The 16,203-nt window shown below is 49.3% G+C and overlaps 6 protein-coding genes across 6 annotated transcripts; 3 read left to right on the forward strand and 3 right to left on the reverse strand.

Annotated features, from left to right (window-relative positions):
• Window positions 1-39: 39 nt before the first annotated feature.
• On the reverse strand, window positions 40-2,835 carry VC83_00085 (uncharacterized protein). The gene is made up of 4 exons (XM_024463782.1): window positions 1,414-2,835; window positions 1,210-1,354; window positions 348-1,160; window positions 40-290 (listed from the first exon to the last, which is right to left on the reverse strand). The coding sequence occupies exons 1-4, from the start codon at window positions 2,575-2,577 to the stop codon at window positions 274-276; spliced, it is 2,139 nt and encodes a 712-aa protein (XP_024328404.1). The 5' UTR covers window positions 2,578-2,835; the 3' UTR covers window positions 40-273.
• Window positions 2,836-3,182: 347 nt separating this feature from the next.
• VC83_00086 (uncharacterized protein) lies at window positions 3,183-6,312 on the reverse strand. The gene is made up of 2 exons (XM_024463783.1): window positions 3,516-6,312; window positions 3,183-3,441 (listed from the first exon to the last, which is right to left on the reverse strand). The coding sequence occupies exons 1-2, from the start codon at window positions 6,228-6,230 to the stop codon at window positions 3,259-3,261; spliced, it is 2,898 nt and encodes a 965-aa protein (XP_024328407.1). The 5' UTR covers window positions 6,231-6,312; the 3' UTR covers window positions 3,183-3,258.
• A 122-nt stretch (window positions 6,313-6,434) lies between these two features.
• VC83_00087 (uncharacterized protein) lies at window positions 6,435-7,135 on the forward strand. The gene is made up of 2 exons (XM_024463784.1): window positions 6,435-6,654; window positions 6,705-7,135. The coding sequence occupies exons 1-2, from the start codon at window positions 6,466-6,468 to the stop codon at window positions 6,825-6,827; spliced, it is 312 nt and encodes a 103-aa protein (XP_024328406.1). The 5' UTR covers window positions 6,435-6,465; the 3' UTR covers window positions 6,828-7,135.
• VC83_00088 (uncharacterized protein) lies at window positions 7,112-11,486 on the reverse strand. Its single transcript, XM_024463785.1, has 4 exons — window positions 11,164-11,486; window positions 10,509-11,103; window positions 9,763-10,431; window positions 7,112-9,700 (listed from the first exon to the last, which is right to left on the reverse strand). The coding sequence occupies exons 2-4, from the start codon at window positions 10,994-10,996 to the stop codon at window positions 7,327-7,329; spliced, it is 3,531 nt and encodes a 1,176-aa protein (XP_024328399.1). The 5' UTR covers window positions 10,997-11,103; window positions 11,164-11,486; the 3' UTR covers window positions 7,112-7,326.
• PAB1 (Protein phosphatase PP2A regulatory subunit B) lies at window positions 11,487-14,975 on the forward strand. Its single transcript, XM_024463786.1, has 2 exons — window positions 11,487-14,072; window positions 14,122-14,975. Exons 1-2 carry the CDS (start codon window positions 11,803-11,805, stop codon window positions 14,267-14,269), a joined length of 2,418 nt encoding a protein of 805 aa, XP_024328398.1. The 5' UTR covers window positions 11,487-11,802; the 3' UTR covers window positions 14,270-14,975.
• On the forward strand, window positions 14,976-16,158 carry VC83_00090 (uncharacterized protein). Its single transcript, XM_024463787.1, has 2 exons — window positions 14,976-15,187; window positions 15,243-16,158. Exons 1-2 carry the CDS (start codon window positions 15,103-15,105, stop codon window positions 16,046-16,048), a joined length of 891 nt encoding a protein of 296 aa, XP_024328694.1. The 5' UTR covers window positions 14,976-15,102; the 3' UTR covers window positions 16,049-16,158.
• The last annotated feature ends 45 nt before the right edge of the window (window positions 16,159-16,203 follow it).

Below are 16,203 nucleotides of genomic sequence, written 5' to 3' on the forward strand. Positions count from 1 at the left end.
GTACAGACCCTGAGTGAACCCTGAGTGAGTAGCCACGGACATTATCATTATATTACTCGTCCATCTTAACGTCAGTATTTGTTCTGTGGTATGCTTTGGTATGAGCCATGCTCTCATTGGTCATTCGGCTACTACACTCCCAATTGCCGGGCCGGGGAAACTCGGATAATTTTCCCTGTAGCACGTGACCAGCTTTACGGAATTCCAAAGGGTCACGGAATTCTGTGAAACGCATGCCAGCACCCGGCTCTCAGTCACCAAGTCCGATTGATCCTAGGCGCCTCCAAGTCCTGATATTTGTTAGCTTTGCTCTGTAGTCTTGTAATAAACATCCAAATATATCATACCAGCAGCAAGCGCCATGTACCATGTACGGCTGGCTCCTCCATCCAACCAAGCATTATCAAAACTTTCTTGTGCAAAGAAGCTATAGCTTTGTTTCGGGTCAATGAGTGCCAAATTCGCAAACAATATTCCCCTCCACCCTCCTTCAACTTTCTTAGCTCTGTCATTAGAGAAGAATGTATCCCACTCCTCAGAAACAAACTTTCTCGGCCGTGTTAGTGATGAGCTGGGCAACAATGGAATCATGTGGATGCCCTGGATATACTCCGTGTTGGCACCAAAGTACGTAGTGTGGTGGATCTTATTCTCGAAGAGAATCCCAGAAACTTTGTTGCCAATGAAATTCTTAGGCTCCACAGCGTTATCGCTCGTGTACAAGAAGTACGTGGAGATCGAACGGGCGACAACAGAGAGCTGAAGGTTTCCTCTGGCCTCAAGATTGGCATCTCCGATTGTCTTACCCCACATCTTCAGGCTGTACGCGAAACAAGCGTCTTCAGCACTGCTTTCTTGGTCTTTGCCATCGGCAGATTCGAAGAGGCCCTTGGCCCAGGAATGGCCATTGTACCAGTCGAATCCTCGAGAAACTGGAAAGTAAGGGTCTTCGCTGCTTGCATTGGCGGTATCGCGAACCATCGTGTTGATGTAGTCCTTGTGGCTGGCAAGCCAGGTAGGGTCAAGATAACCGATGTAACTTGCTGCCAAAATAAAGTAGGCAAAGTGGAAATGGTGGTCGTTGTAGTTGGTATTACCAAAGTCCACTCCAGAATCGCCAGTTACATAACCTCCCGTCGAGACGATGCCACCCCACGCCTCTGATACCAGTTAGTAAAAAGGCGAAGGACATATTATAAATGTACTTACGCTCGTAAACTAGCGGGTACTTGTTTTTATTGGTAGTCCAAACTTCGAACGCGGCCTTGAGCTTCGTCAGGCCATCTTGAGCCAAAGCTTCATCCTTCACTAAGTCCTTGGAAGCATAGATAACTTGAGCAAACTTGGCAAGCGCCTGAGTAATTCCATGTATTAGCTAGGGGCATAAATTCAATTTGACTTGTATTGACATACCTTCCCACTGAAGTAGAATGAATCCCCGTTTGATTGAGCGGACATATCCTGCTTCAGGTCGCTGGCCGCAACCTCTTGAATGCTAGTAATCGCTGCTGGCGATAGTCCGGCAATATTTCCAAGAGATGGGCTCCAAGGTGCAAAACCCATTCCAACGGGCATGTTTGGCTCTTCCATTGTCCATGAGTCGGCCACAACAGCTGTTGCGACGCCCTTGGTTGTAGTCTGCAGCTTTACGTCTTTGGCTGCAGCCTTGGTAGTGGATGAGAAGGACCCAACGAGGTGAGGCAATGCAAACATAACCAGGGTGGAATCTTTTAGGCCCCCCTTTGAGAAAGAAATCGTATATGTGCCAGCAGGGCCCTTAGCGGTACCGGTCATAGTCGATCCAGTGGCATATGCTCCACAGGCGGCATCATACACTGCTTCGGCACCTGCAACTGGGCTTTTAGCTATCTGAAGTGTGCCCTGGAATTTGGACGTGGCTTTGATAAGTGAGTTATTGGCAATACTAAGCTCAAGACCTTGCCTAGATGTAGCATGAGCATAGACGAGCCATGTGCTTGAATCCTCGAGGACAATGGTGTACTTGGTAACCCCCTCCTTTGGAGCTGTTTTTGCTTGCGTAATCGTCCGGAATAACACGCCACTCTGAAGGATAGGAGTAGAATCATTGTAAATTCCGGTAATGAATCCTATTCCCTGGACAAGAGGAAACGTGATCGCGGGCTTGCTTCCCGCACTTGCTAGGATATTAACATTCACGGAGGAGCTGGTGAGGCTGTCCGTGGTGAGAGCAGTCGATGTCCCAAGCTCAGCTGCTGATAAAACTACATGTTGGATGCCGATCGGGTTGACGAAGTATTCAGCTGGATCTGCTTTCGGGTCTGGACCGAAGGCCCGTTGGTTGGCTTCGATATGAGAAACCGCAAGGCCCCAGCTCTTGGAGGAACCTCCACCCTTCGGCCATACCACCGAGTATGGATGCGTCCACGATGCGTGGCTTTGATCGCCGAGGAAAAAGTTGGCGTAAAACTTGTTTGTAGAAAGAGGAGCTTTCTGCGCCGTTATACCCAGTCGCTTCACGGGGTGGTCTGGACGCGTGGCTATCACAGATGGCGGAGCATCTTTGGATAGTGCCTGGAAAATATTATCAGAAGGCATTGCGCTTTGTAGTGGGATTTGAAACAGATGGTTGCTGGTCGAGCACTCAAGAGCGTAAATTGGCTTGGTAGTGGAAAAGAGAAGGAAGAATAGGTTTCTTGCTCGTTGGGATCGGCAACAACTCAACAAACACAATACGTTTTGGAGACACTGAGATTTTTAAAATAATAATTTCCCCAGCCTGTGGAGAGAACTGAAGATGGTATGATAGTTAAAAAGCTGGAAATCGAAGGAATTTTGACGGTCCAAATACCTTCTTGAAGTGAGACAATTGCTGGAGTAGTGTTCATTTGTACGGCAATGTGAACATCATGGGACCGGAACACACAACGCAAATCAACTTGTTTTAGATGGGGTACATGACAAGCTGTCTCATCCTGTGTCGCCGATTATTTAACATGCAGACCCATCACCTGAAGTTATTGGTCGTCGTGACGGCGAGTGCTGGAGGTTCTACTCGTACTTTGGATTAATAAATGTATGCTGCTTTACCAGTCGTACGTACGTGACGCGTTATATAAAACAGCGTCGAGGCACCGCCTCTCCAAATTACGTAGGACAGCAACACCACGAGTACAGGTGTTACAGGTGTTACAGGTGTTACAGGTGTTACAGATCTTAAATCTTGTTCTTGTTCGTACTAAATATATTTTTATATAGCAAAAACATCTCCAAAGCGTCTCAAACCAGGGGCTTCGACATCGGTGCAATGATGCCTTGCTTAAGTAGAATCCTGGGCTTCGTTGCATCCTGGAATGTCTCCTTTGTTGTCCACTCTGGACCAACAGGTAACCTGAGGGACCTCTCGTATTGGGCTCTGGTCTCAAACGGATGAGGAAGGCTGCTAGCCAAATATTTAACATTCTGCGATGAATAGTTAGCTTCACAATCCATTTCTTCAACGACGCCTCCAAGTCGCGTAGGATACCATCACATACCTTCTTCACCCTCTTTTCATTGATGATCACCTTGTCCAACTTCACATCTTTCCTGTCCTTCTCCTTAACCCCCTCAGTCTTCACCATATACCGGCCCTTATTCCGTGCCTTAGATTTCCTTCCCAATCCATCTCCGGTCCAGCTACCCCAGCCAGGGAGCGTACTGTCGACAACCTTCTCGTCCTCATCCTCGACAACCTGGCGCTTCTCGTCCTCAAACTCACCGACGACGTCAGCACCGGCAAATGCACGCGCAATAAGTTCTTGGTCACGGATTGCGAAGGGCAACTTAGGCCCCGCCTCTTCGTCACTGTCGTCATCTGATGAGACATGTAGGGTTGTCATCCCGGCCGCAGTGGATTTTTTCTTCCCACCAAGTTTACCCTTGGGCTTGAATGGAGCGGCAATCATCGACACGTTGGTAAGATCAAGCTCATCTGTAGCGCCCGAGGCATGGGCCTTTTGCTTTCGACGGCGAGCGTCTGACGATTCAACTGCATTCTTTCTTGAGCTGACCTGAGACCAGGCGCCGCCTTCGTGCGCCTGATCGGTCGAAATTATCGGTGAAACCGCCGCACGCTTAGGTGCATGAGAATGACGCATGGTACTGCTCGACTCTTTGTCATTGTTTGAACCCTTTGAGGTTGACTTATTTCGCTCTTGAGTTACTTGCGAAGGTTCTTCGCCATGCTCGCTGTCGGATTCTTGCTGGTTGTTCGTTTCATTAGAACCATTCTGGGCAGCTTTTTGGCTCCCTGGGCCAAATGAACGACGCCCGATGTCTTCAGGGGGCTCGTCCTCTGGCTCGACACTTCCCATGGTTAACTCTCTTCTCAACTGCTTGACGGCATCGTCGTTTTCTCGCTTCCGCGCCGCATCCGCTTTTAACATGAATGCCATGTTTGAAAGCCGTCCCCCAACCCCACTGTCTGAGATTGGGCCGCTGTTGTCGAGGTTATTCAATAGTTGAGCTTCCCCTAGACCTTCGTCGTCGTCGCTACCGAAATCATCACTGTCGCTCAGATCCTCATCTCTATCTGCGCCATCCCTTAGCGAAGATTTACCCTCAATTCTCTTGCGCAGCTCCTCGTCGCGTACAGCCATCTCATTCATAGCTGATCGTGCATCCTCATCCCAGGCAGCACGTCCTGCATCCTTTGTAGCTTTTGCCCATTTGCTGCCTCTGTGCCTAGAGCCCATCCGCTCTTCTGCTCGGCAGCGATCGTGGGCTTCCTGCTCATCCTCCGAAGGCACAATACCGGCTTCCAGAAGAGCATCCTTGTTCAGGCGCTCCTCTTTCTCACGTTGCTTACGATGAACCCTGCGGTAAGACTTGGATTTGATCTTCTTGATGCGTTTAGATCTTGCCTCCTCACGGAACATAAGCTCACGTGCCATGCGTAGTTGATCACGGCGGGCCTTGACTTCTTCAAGAGACATTTTATTTGCCTCCAGCTCTTCGAATTCCGCAATCTGGTCTTCATCGGTCCTCCCATCAACAGTGGCCAGGCCACTCTGCTCCAGGATGCTTTGAATGGCAGTTTCCAACTCGTTGAACGGCTTCGAACTAGTCGTTGGCTGAAGTTTGGTGTTTTTGCTCATGGACGAGTGGTCGGCGTCTGGTAATGGGAACATAAGATGTTCAGCCCGGCGGTTATGCTTGACAGTTTCTGTCCACCTCTCTAATGTCTCTTTAGTCTTGTCATATGCAGCGCTGCGATTGAGCACTTCTTGCTCTCTTCGAGTCAAGGGAACTGCAAGCTTCCCAGACACTCCATTTTTCGCCCCCTCGCTCTTAGCCTCTGCTGCCAGTAGCTTGAGTGACCTTTTAACAAATTTATCCTGAATTGATGGTAGCCCAAGGTCTTCAAGAGTTAACTTGTTTTTTGATGTGACTTTAAAATCTGAGGGGGTGGCGTATTCGCTCGCATTATCACTTCGTTGGCGATCGAGGCGTTGTTTAGAGGCGTCGGCTTGAGGAAGATTCGCGATGAGCCTTTGTAATGCGAGCATTTTGTCGGGGTCATCATCAGAATCATTTCCTTCATCATCCGTAAAAGTCTCAAAGCTCTCTTCATCGCTATCGCCACTTCCATCTGATGATTGTTCACTATCGCTTTCCATATTCTCTTCTGTAGCGTGGCCGGTGTCGTCTGGCCCATCCTCCTCCGTAGCATCAAGCATAGCAGCAAGATCAATTGCATCCTCGCCCAGACTATCATCATCGGAACCGCTCCCTTCACTATCTCCATCTTCGTCGAGGTTGATATCCCCACCTCTCTTCTTTGGTTCCTTCCTCATATTTTCGGTGCTTCCTGAAAACGCAAACCCTTCTAACTTTTCGTCGTCACTTTCTCCAAAAGCGTCATCACTATCAAGTTCGCTATCGTCGTCGCTGTCAACCTGTCCCATTTTCCACTCGTTTCCCTCACTGTCGCTCCCTTCCTCGTCTGGGTCGTTTGATCGACCCTTCCTTTTCTTGCTAGGTTCTTCCTCGGCAGAGTCTTCGTCGGAGCCATCCTGCGCCCTTGCACGCTTCCCAGGTCTCGAGCCACCTTCAGATTCTCCTAGTCGATGGCGACTGACCTTGAGCTTCTCGGGATGCTGTTGAGCAGCGATAGCGAAGGCATTCAGATTCCGGTTTTTCTTTGCCTTTGACTTTGAAGCCTTCGGGGCGGCGCCTAGCGGCCCACCATGGGATTGTCTTCCTCCCATCCTTGCCTTTTTAATAAGCCAAGAAAGCAGCACCAGTGACGCTGGGCTGTTTTTTATTTAAAAAGTTCCAAATACTGCTGGTCGCGAAATTTGGTTATCGATTATCTTGTGGTGGAACTTTTTTGACAGGGGTCCAAAGTAGCGCCACGCTAAGACTTTCTCAGTCTTGGCGATCGCAAAGTTGGGAACGACAACTCAGGCCCAAGGATACAACGACTTCATCACAAACTACGATATGAGGCCTACGCAATCATTGTTCAGGCGGCTTCGGCGCCTTGCGCTTACAACGAAGCAAGCCAACAAGGGATTCTACAAAGGAACGGGAACTGGCTCCACTGGTCGCCATACCAAACACGGTGGATATGTTATCGAATGGGAGAAGGTGCGGACATATGTTGTGCCAGAGGGCCTCAAAGAATTTACCGTTAGTTTGATCATACGATTTCACGAGTAAATAGCTGACATGAGATATAGCTCACACCTTTCGTTACTCGCAATATGAAGCCGACACGTGGCCGGTTTGAAGGAGACCCAAAGGGCGCGTTAAGTGGAGAGGCATATCTCGCTCGATGGAAGACAGAGAACGGCGAAGATTAAGATACATCAATCACATTGTCGTGCGAGATCTAAGGCGACAATCGAGCAAAGAATGCAGCAAGTTTGATTCTGCGCGAAATGGCGGCAATGGCGCCGAGAAAGGGGAGGGAGGGATATTTGTACGGGATATTTGTACGACTATAGCATATGTTGCAGGAGTTCGGGAGCATCATCTGGTGCAGATAATTCAAGAGCCACATGCCATTATTTTGAGCGTTAGGTCTAGAATAGATGAGACATGTATATAAATCTGATGTACAACAATAATAGGTCTAAATAAGCTACCGGAAGGAGCCACACTAGATTAGATGACTGTGATTCACGGCCCTTTCCAAGATTTCCAGAGATTCTACTATGTGTGGTAATTAGAACGCCCATTCGAGTAGCTATGCTTATATTTGGTTGCTACTAAAAGCTCTCTATGTCTAACTTGCTTTCACTTCATATATCATTCGGCATCATCCTATGCGTCGTTCCACTGCCACCGTTTCGCTATTACTCAGCTGAGGTCAAACCCAGCTCCGGAGTTGACGGCATAAAGCAATTTCTCCGACATCGTCTTCGCTGAAGTGTACCTTGGAAGCTTTAGCAAATTTATGCATGTGCTTGCACTCGGAAGTCGCTGCTCATCGCCTCCTGCGTCCCTGATACTGAACTTCGGATTTAGCTGGCCAAAGCCCAAGAGCGGCGACCTTGGAGTAGAAGTCACATATTTCAAGACTTTCCGTCTATCTTGATCATCGAGCTGCTTCATTACCTGCCAAAATAGGTTGATAGTTGGATGTTCAAGGCCATCATCGCCGATAACATATACCCCGCTATATTCTGTATTGCGCCGTAAGTCGTCAACATCGATTTCTGCCATATCGCCGCCAATGAGAGTCTGTAATTCCGTTTGGTTAAACATGGAGAGCCAAGAGGGCTGTATTATTTGGCTGAGGCCACGTAGGAAGGCTCGTGTTTGATGATACGGCTGACTGTGAAGGCGATGCCGAGCGACTAGAGATATGTATAACACGCGATTTTCATTGTTGACGGGTTTGTTGGCCCCGTTCGGTATGAGCTCCCGTGTAATGGTGCGCACTGGTTCATTTGCTAGAGATACCACATCATCAATGGTAAAGTCTAGCGCGAAGTCTTGTGCGTTCCCAGTGTAGTTCTTGAGCTGAAGTAGGCCTTGATATAATGTTTCATCAAGATCTCTCAGGTCGTTGATATTTGCCTGGTATCTCAATTCAGACGCAGAGTCCGCAGTTGCGGTTGAGGCCCACTTCAAAAGGAAGAAGCCTGCAAAACCTATGTCAACGAGAATGCCCTCGTAGAGACATTTTCCGACTACACGACCTAGAAACTCGTAGCGTTTCAAAAGCTGTGTTATTGATTCGTTCCATTCTGTGTCAGACTCTTCCCAACCCTGGTGTCGTAAAACATCTTTACATTGGTCGACTGCTGCAGGGTTTGGGTATAAAAGGTTCTGATCGTTCGTAACGAAGTAACCAGGGCCATCCTCAGATCGGAATGCTTCATTCGTCACCGTAGTCAAAAACTCCTTAGTGACGCCACCTCCATCGATGCCCGCTTCAACATTGTCGAACTTATCCACAAACGTAATTTGGATTGGCTCTTTCAAACCCTCGCCGAGACTGAAGAATTGGCCAAAGGCGTCTTCCAGCACATTATCACGCCTGATCCTTGCGTGGTGCCTGCTAGTTCCCTCGCCTGGAAATGGCATATTGAGCATGCGCCACACATCTGGATCTGTATTACCACTCCTCCGTCTATACTGATCCTGGTGCGCAAATTGTCGAAAAATTTGTACCCTCGTCTTAAAAGGTATAACGTATGGCATATTCTGTAGAACCTCGAGACGAGGCCCTACCGCAGCAAGCGCGCTTGCCCGTGATTTCTTTTGCCGTTCCCTCGCCGCTATCTCCCGCCAGGCCAGAACCGCAGATCGTCCTCGTCCTACAATTGGACGTGAAGGCTCGTGACCAATACCTTGCTCCTCATCTTCGCCATCTTCTACGTTCAGCTGATGCTGCCTTTCTTCTTCCGCAACAACAGCTGGTATAAAGCTCCCCATATCAAACCTTGATGTCATAAGCCAGTGGTTTGGAGGCAAGAAACTTCTTCGAGAATCTCTCTCGTAAAGCATCTTCATGACACGGGTAACAATATTCCGAACATAGTCATATGTCATACCGGCTATACCGAGAAATTCTAGGTTCTTCCCATTTTTAGCGTCCTTCGTGGGAGTAGAAAATTCGGCGGTAGAGTTGTTGTCTTTAGAACTTGTAGCGAAGTATGAGGACAGATTTGTCCGAGCTTCTCGCCGGTCATCCTTCAGTATGTCTGCCGTATTGTAATACATAGTGAACGAAAGATTTTTGAGAAAAACGCTCAGGAGCTTGACATCGCGTAGTGGGAGGGCACTCTCTCTTGATCGTGAAATTAGGCCTCCCTTCTCAGTCATACTTGTCTCTCCTCCGCTCAAGAATTCTTCGTCATCAGTGAACCGCAAAGCGAATGCATAGAGCTCAAGAAAGAGAAGAATAGATCGCCAGTCGCGATCCCTTGTAGCATTGCTAGAGGTAGCCGCAGGTGAATCTGAAAGTTTAGAAGGCTTCCTTAATATCTCTAGCGCGGCCTTCGAATCGGTGCTTATTGACGTGAAGATCGATGTCTGTTTCATTATTCGCCAGAATAGCTTCACAGCCGGAATTTGAGCTCCAGTGACGGTGACTGAAGCTTGATATAGCCACATTCGAATCTTTTCCCCAAGGGTGGGAAACGTTTGCAGTAGGGTCAAGGCGTAGCTAGACAGTAAACTATCATCTCCCTCATACCCAGGGGAACGAGTGTCCGCGTGTTCACTTATTCGATGTTAGTACTCTTTGTCGGCTATCTGTCAAAGGGGTATCTCATCAAAACTTACGAATCAAACTTTGCCAGTAGGTCTGTGATACTTTGTTTATTGACGAGAGAAATAACCTGACTTCTAATAAACTCAGGTAGAGCCTGCCTGAGCAGCTCTGAGCCGCCTACTTCCTCATCAGATGTATCAAGAACACCTGGCTGTGAGACTTCTATCCGCCCAAATATATCGTTTGCTGATAGTGACAGGATGGTAGATAGGGCCCTGATATAACCGGGTTTTTGCCGCTGTATTGAACATAGACCATGGAAATAGATGAAGTGAGAAAGAAGCCAAAGTCTAGACTCCGGATCCATATCGTTGAGAACGGCCCTGGAGTCCTCATGGAGTATGGCTTGACTCAGAATGTCAATGTCGATAGTTTCAGCTAGAATTTTCATGTCACCAACTCTACTCGCCAAATCAGGAGTAGCGAGGAATGAAAAGGCTAAGCTGACGTATGCATCGTGCAAGATCCTTTGACCGTCGTCGATATCACTTCTAACAACAAGTGGCGCAGCGAAAACCTCGAATATTTTGGTCTTGAATTCGCCTGACAAATCTCTTCTGATAAGAAGGTCCGATAATATCGTATAGAATCGCGTGATTACTTTGCTTGCTGTGCTGGGGTTCCATTTCACAATGCATGTGAGTGTCTGGACCAAAATATCTGCCGATGGCTGTGGCTGACTGCAAAAATAGTTAGCACCTAGATGGTCATGGATCAAGTCTTAAATAAAGATCAGTGAGAGAGGGGTAGTACGAACAGAGAGAGGGCATCCAGCAGCACCGCCACCAGAAACGGTAGACGACGTCCTATGTTGGCATCAAAGCCTTGACCATCTTGGCCTCGTTGCAAAATCCTTTGGCAGAGCCGGACCAACCTTGAGATATCCTCAGGGTTCTTATGGTTGAAGAATGCAAGCAGCAAGTTTAGCTCTTGCGTAAGGACGGGTTCAGCAAGATCCTCTTCCTGGGCATGCTGGTTATCGAGAAGACCCCATGCTTGTCTCCTGCCATTTGCCACATCCTTGCGGACCCTATGTCCTCGCCAGGTTCTCTGTATGTTCTTGCTTGCGACTAATCGTTCTCGCTCAAGTTGACGCAGGTGGCGCTCGTGCTGAGCAGCAGCGAGCGTCTTCTGTGTTCCGGAAGCTGTTGGAGCCCATGATGACGCCTCGAATGGGTTGATGTCTTGCCCGGAGAGGTTCACCTGGCGCGTGCGGCGAGAGCTACCGGAGAAGCTTTGGAACATGGTGGGTGAGGTGGGGGATTCGCAGTCATGGCACCGGCACCGAAGGCATGAAATGGATCACAAGGCTGTAGATGACTCAGCCTGTGCTTTATTTGTCATCGGCCGTCCTGATGAAGGGAGTTAGCGGCTGGAAGGGTCGTGAGTTATCTGGAGATAGGTGTGTTTACCTGCTTTGTAGAGAATAAATTATTGGCCACCTACTATGCTGCGTTCATCATCAGAGAGTTGATGGTGGTCGTCCGTGGATTTGTTAGAAGTACCCTGCATGGACCGATGCACTTACTCAGCTTCATTCAGCCTTGGGCCACTTTTGGGTGCTTGTACATGCCTTATATATGCCCTATATATCAGGCACACAATAGTCTCGACCAATTACTCCATTGGGAAAGTGCGACCTTTCTAATTAAACGATAGCGTGAGCGCACTTACACTACGCGGTCAACTTTTCTTTATCCGTTTCGCGAGAGGGCCGACCTTTCTTCACAATCACCCACCAACAAAACCCCCATACCTTGACATCGATTGCGGATTCAGTGCGAAACGTCCTTCGTACTTCTTTCGTTCTTCTTTGCCCTGTTCCTTACAACCCCATAAAAACACCTTTTTCCGCAAAAAAAGGCACAAAAAAACTTGAAAAACAGTTAGAAAACCTCAGATTTGCGATCTCTCCATATCAAACTCACCCCTACAACATCCTACTGCCAATCTTCCGTCACACGATCCCTTCACTTGTGCGACATTTTCATCCAAAACAAGAGTCATAAGAACCTAGACGTGGTCTTTCTTTGCAAGAATAACCATTCAAGATGTCTGCTCCTCCGGCTACCTCTGCTGTGGACCAGCTCGCCACCGATCTCACCAACACCACCCTAAACGGCGGCGATGCTACGGCAATCAACACCAACGTCTCTACTGAGGCCACCTCCGAAGACCCAGACACTGCCGGCCCAACTCCAACTGGCGCACAGGCTGCCCACCCCCAGGCTTCGGCATCTCTGTACGTCGGAGAGCTCGACCCATCTGTGACTGAGGCCATGCTCTTCGAGCTCTTCTCCCAGATCGGATCTGTTGCCTCCATCCGTGTCTGCCGTGACGCTGTCACCCGCCGTTCCCTTGGCTATGCCTACGTCAACTACAACACCACGATCGATGGTGAGAAGGCTCTTGAGGAGCTCAACTACACCCTGATCAAGGGCCGCCCATGCCGCATTATGTGGTCCCAACGTGACCCTGCTCTCAGAAAGACTGGCCAAGGCAATGTCTTCATCAAGAACCTTGATGTTGCCATCGACAACAAGGCTCTCCACGACACCTTTGCTGCATTCGGCAACATCCTCAGTTGCAAGGTTGCCCAGGATGAGTCTGGAAACTCCAAGGGATACGGATTTGTTCACTACGAGACCGATGAGGCTGCCAGCCAAGCCATCAAGCATGTCAACGGTATGCTTCTCAACGAGAAGAAGGTGTTCGTCGGCCACCACATCCCAAAGAAGGACCGCCAGAGCAAGTTTGAGGAGATGAAGGCCAACTTCACCAACATCTACGTTAAGAACATCCCTGCCGATGCCACTGATGATCAGTTCAGAGAGCTCTTCGAGAAGTTTGGAGATGTGACCTCTGCTTCCCTTGCTCGTGATGAGGCTGGAAAGAACCGCGGGTTTGGTTTCGTCAACTTCATCAACCATGAGCACGCGTCGGCCGCCGTCGATGAGCTTAATGGAAAGGATTTCATGGGCCAGGATCTTTACGTCGGACGCGCCCAGAAGAAGCACGAGCGCGAGGAAGAACTCCGCAAGTCTTACGAGGCTGCTCGTATTGAGAAGGCTTCAAAATACCAAGGTGTAAACCTCTACGTCAAGAATCTCGAGGATGATGTGGACGATGAGAAACTTCGCGAGCTTTTTGCTCCTTATGGAGCTATCACGTCTGCTAAGGTCATGCGTGACACTGCTGCCGAGACCGCTGAGGCTGAGGAGAAGGAGAAGGAGAAGAACGAGGAGAAGAAGGAGAAGGAGAAGAACGAGGAGAAGAAGGAAGAGACGAAGGACGAGGAGAAGGTTGAGGAGGCTAAGGAGGAGAAGAAGGAGGGCGAGGAGGAGTCTGCCGAGAAGAAAGCCGCATCCAAGTCTGAGAAGCGTGTTCTTGGTAAGAGCAAGGGCTTTGGCTTTGTCTGCTTTAACAACCCAGATGAGGCCACGAAGGCTGTGACTGAGATGAACCAACGCATGGTCAACGGCAAGCCATTGTACGTCGCCTTGGCTCAGCGCAAGGATGTCCGTAAGAGCCAGCTCGAGGCTAGCATTCAGGCTAGAAACCAGATCCGTATGCAGCAGGCTGCTGCCGCTGCTGGATTACCTCAGCAATTCATCCAGGCTCCGATGTTCTATGGTCCCGGTCAGCAGCCGGGCTTCATGCCCCCCAACGCTGGCGGCCGCGGAATGCCATTCCCACTGCAACAAGGCATGGGAATTCCTGCCCAGGGTGCTCGCCCTGGTCAATACCCAAACTTCCCTCCTCAGCAAGCTGGCCGTGGTGGACCAGGCCCCCAGCAGTTGCCTCCTAGCGTGTATGGGCTCCCAGGGCAATTCTCGCCTGGAGCTCCATACGGCCAGGCTGGAAACCCCCAGTTCTTAGCTGCCATGCAGCAGGCCCAGGCTGCAGCTCTTGCTGGTGCTGGCCGTGGCGGACCAGGTGGCCGTATGCCTATGCAAGCATTGCCAGGAATGCCACCGAACATGGCAGGCCTACAGGGTGTACCGGGTCCAGGCATGCCCCCGCAGGCTTATAGGCAGCAGAACAACGCTGGGCGTGGAATGCCCGGCCGACCAGGCCAGGCTGGCGGCTTCCCACCTCAGGGTGCCCGTAGCACTTCCCAGGCTGGCCAGGCGCCCGTTCCAGGCGCAAGCCAGGAAGGCGCAAGTGCTCTCCAGGCTCAGCTTACCACCGCTCCTCCGGCCCAGCAAAAGCAGCTTCTTGGCGAGGCACTGTTCCCCAAGATTCAAGTTATGCAGCCAGAACTCGCAGGAAAGATCACCGGTATGCTTTTGGAAATGGATAATGCGGAACTTGTTGGCCTGTAAGTCTTCTTTCTCTCTCCATACTAGTAAAAGCTAACATTGTTTTAGTATTGAGGATGAGTCTTCTCTTCGTGCCAAGGTTGACGAGGCCCTCACTGTGTACGATGAGTACGTGAAGACCAACAAAGGCCCTGATGGGGAGGCTTCTGCGGAAGGTGGAGAGGCCGCCAAGGAGACCGAGGAGAAGACCGCATAGAAGGCTTAATTGTCCGTCATTCCGTCCCACAACTGGGCGACTACCATCGTGACTTAATGAACTCCTACATCACGACTCTAAAAATACCCTACCCTATTTCTTTTATAATATGCGACGGATGGGTCGGAAAAGTTAGGGACTTTGACTCTTTTTGCCTTCGGCGACTCCTTGGTGCGAAGACGGACCGTTTCCACAACTCCGTGGCTCTGCTTTGATTGTACAACTAGATCGGAGAGATCATTGTTTGGGGATCATTGATATGATGCAGCATCATGAGGAATTGAGGCCGTCGTGGTTTTTTTTTCTCGTGTGCTGTTTTTATCGTGATGTGGTTAGCTTACCTGGTCGGTATGGTTTTTAACACAACTAGACTATTCTCACAAAAACATTCGCAAACTATATCATCTCCCAACTTGCTCCGTGTGCCACGCTTGAAAACTTAACATGTCCTATCTTTGTATGCTGTCCAACAGTCACATACCTCGATTTTCTCCACTGAAACATAATGATACCCGACCGAGCAAAGCACATTAAAGTATCTTGAATATTCAAACATCAATAGTCACCACGGTCTGACAGTGAAGTGATTAACCACTATACTCTGAGTAAGTTACAAGTAGTTCCTACTGTATGTCGTTACATGCTCGAACAGGAGCACAATATGGGTCACGTGCTATACGCACCACTCAAGGTCCAGGCCAAGGTTTGTGAACTAGCGCTTGTAAACCAAATTGATGTAAACATACTCACCCCAAGAACTACAGCATGCGACAACTGACTTGACAAGTTCAACAGGTGAAGGTTGAGAACTTAACCACCTTGCTATTTAAATTATGATGGTTTCCCCTTCTGAACAACCGCCGGTGGATCCCATACAGGTTGAGCTCGATGATGAACTTGAATCCCTCGAAGCACGAGGTATGTTTCCCCCACTCCAGTTGATAAATGGCCATGCTGACCGAACCAACCATAGTCGTGGGTCTCCATCAACGACGAATTATACAGACCGCAAATATCATCAATTCACGCTCGCAAACAATTCCGAGACGTCTCCGCTCTGCACCCAAATCACTCGAAACCGAGGATAACAATCCACTCCACAATATCGCTAGCAGCAATTCGCAAAAGCAGTTAACATACAACCAAGAATGTTTATACCGTATATGCTCCGGAGTTACAACGTTCAAAGTTAAAGACCCAGATCCATGTTCAATCGACAAAGGCGCTGTCCTTGGGATTCGCATCGAGGCCTTCCAGAGCGGGCACTTTATAAGGCCGTACTACGTGTTCTTGAATAGGCATCATCCAGACAGCAGTGCATGGCGTGTGCATAGACATACAGTGCCGCCTTGCATACCGCTGGATTCTCTGGCAGACAGATATTTACCAGCGCCTACGCAGAGCGGCGATTTGCTGAAAGGGCCGAAGCAGGCATTGCCTCGATTCGTGAAGGCTCTGAGGTCTCGTATTGTTGCTTACCACAACCGAATTACTGTTATTGTCGGCATGCGGAGGGCTTTCGGACTCAGCGCAAATAAAGAGCAAGGGGAGGGGCGAGAACTTATCTTTTCAGATATCAGTCCTGCTGATGCCGAAGCGAAACATATTAGGCTAGAATGGATGGATGGGAGAATTGGGAGAGCGGTGATCAGCTCGAAAGGAAAGATACTCAAATGCGTTGTGATAGGAGAAGACGGACGAGACCGAACGACCGAGAGGGCAGTCTTGGGCGGTGGCGGCCGCGTTGAGGGAATCGCAGGAAGGCTCCTCGATATGTAATGAGGGCCGTATGTTTTGCACGGTGGAGTACTGGTTGTTTAAGATACCCGGAGCACGTAAACTGAGTGTCATTAAGATTATGTATGCTATTCAATTGCCATTTTAAGGCCATCATGTCTCACTGACCGGGTTCAATGACACCACCTAGGGACCCG

The sequence above is a fragment of the Pseudogymnoascus destructans genome (assembly GCF_001641265.1).
Source record: "Pseudogymnoascus destructans isolate 20631-21 unplaced genomic scaffold scaffold_1, whole genome shotgun sequence".
NCBI classification, from domain to species: Eukaryota; Fungi; Ascomycota; class Leotiomycetes; order Thelebolales; family Thelebolaceae; genus Pseudogymnoascus; species Pseudogymnoascus destructans.

Coding starts and splice junctions, on each gene's coding strand:
- VC83_00087 (XM_024463784.1), top strand. CDS start 6,466: ATGAGGCCTACGCAATCATTGTTCAGGCGGCTTCGGCGCCTTGCGCTT. Junction 6,655..6,704: donor AGGGCCTCAAAGAATTTACC/GTTAGTTTGATC, acceptor CATGAGATATAG/CTCACACCTTTCGTTACTCG.
- VC83_00085 (XM_024463782.1), bottom strand. CDS start 2,577: ATGCCTTCTGATAATATTTTCCAGGCACTATCCAAAGATGCTCCGCCA. Junction 1,355..1,413: donor CATTCTACTTCAGTGGGAAG/GTATGTCAATAC, acceptor GGAATTACTCAG/GCGCTTGCCAAGTTTGCTCA. Junction 1,161..1,209: donor GTACCCGCTAGTTTACGAGC/GTAAGTACATTT, acceptor AACTGGTATCAG/AGGCGTGGGGTGGCATCGTC.
- VC83_00088 (XM_024463785.1), bottom strand. CDS start 10,996: ATGTTCCAAAGCTTCTCCGGTAGCTCTCGCCGCACGCGCCAGGTGAAC. Junction 10,432..10,508: donor CTGCTGGATGCCCTCTCTCT/GTTCGTACTACC, acceptor CTATTTTTGCAG/TCAGCCACAGCCATCGGCAG. Junction 9,701..9,762: donor CTACTGGCAAAGTTTGATTC/GTAAGTTTTGAT, acceptor ACATCGAATAAG/TGAACACGCGGACACTCGTT.
- VC83_00090 (XM_024463787.1), top strand. CDS start 15,103: ATGATGGTTTCCCCTTCTGAACAACCGCCGGTGGATCCCATACAGGTT. Junction 15,188..15,242: donor TGAATCCCTCGAAGCACGAG/GTATGTTTCCCC, acceptor AACCAACCATAG/TCGTGGGTCTCCATCAACGA.
- VC83_00086 (XM_024463783.1), bottom strand. CDS start 6,230: ATGGGAGGAAGACAATCCCATGGTGGGCCGCTAGGCGCCGCCCCGAAG. Junction 3,442..3,515: donor ATGAAAAGAGGGTGAAGAAG/GTATGTGATGGT, acceptor TATTCATCGCAG/AATGTTAAATATTTGGCTAG.
- PAB1 (XM_024463786.1), top strand. CDS start 11,803: ATGTCTGCTCCTCCGGCTACCTCTGCTGTGGACCAGCTCGCCACCGAT. Junction 14,073..14,121: donor AATGCGGAACTTGTTGGCCT/GTAAGTCTTCTT, acceptor ACATTGTTTTAG/TATTGAGGATGAGTCTTCTC.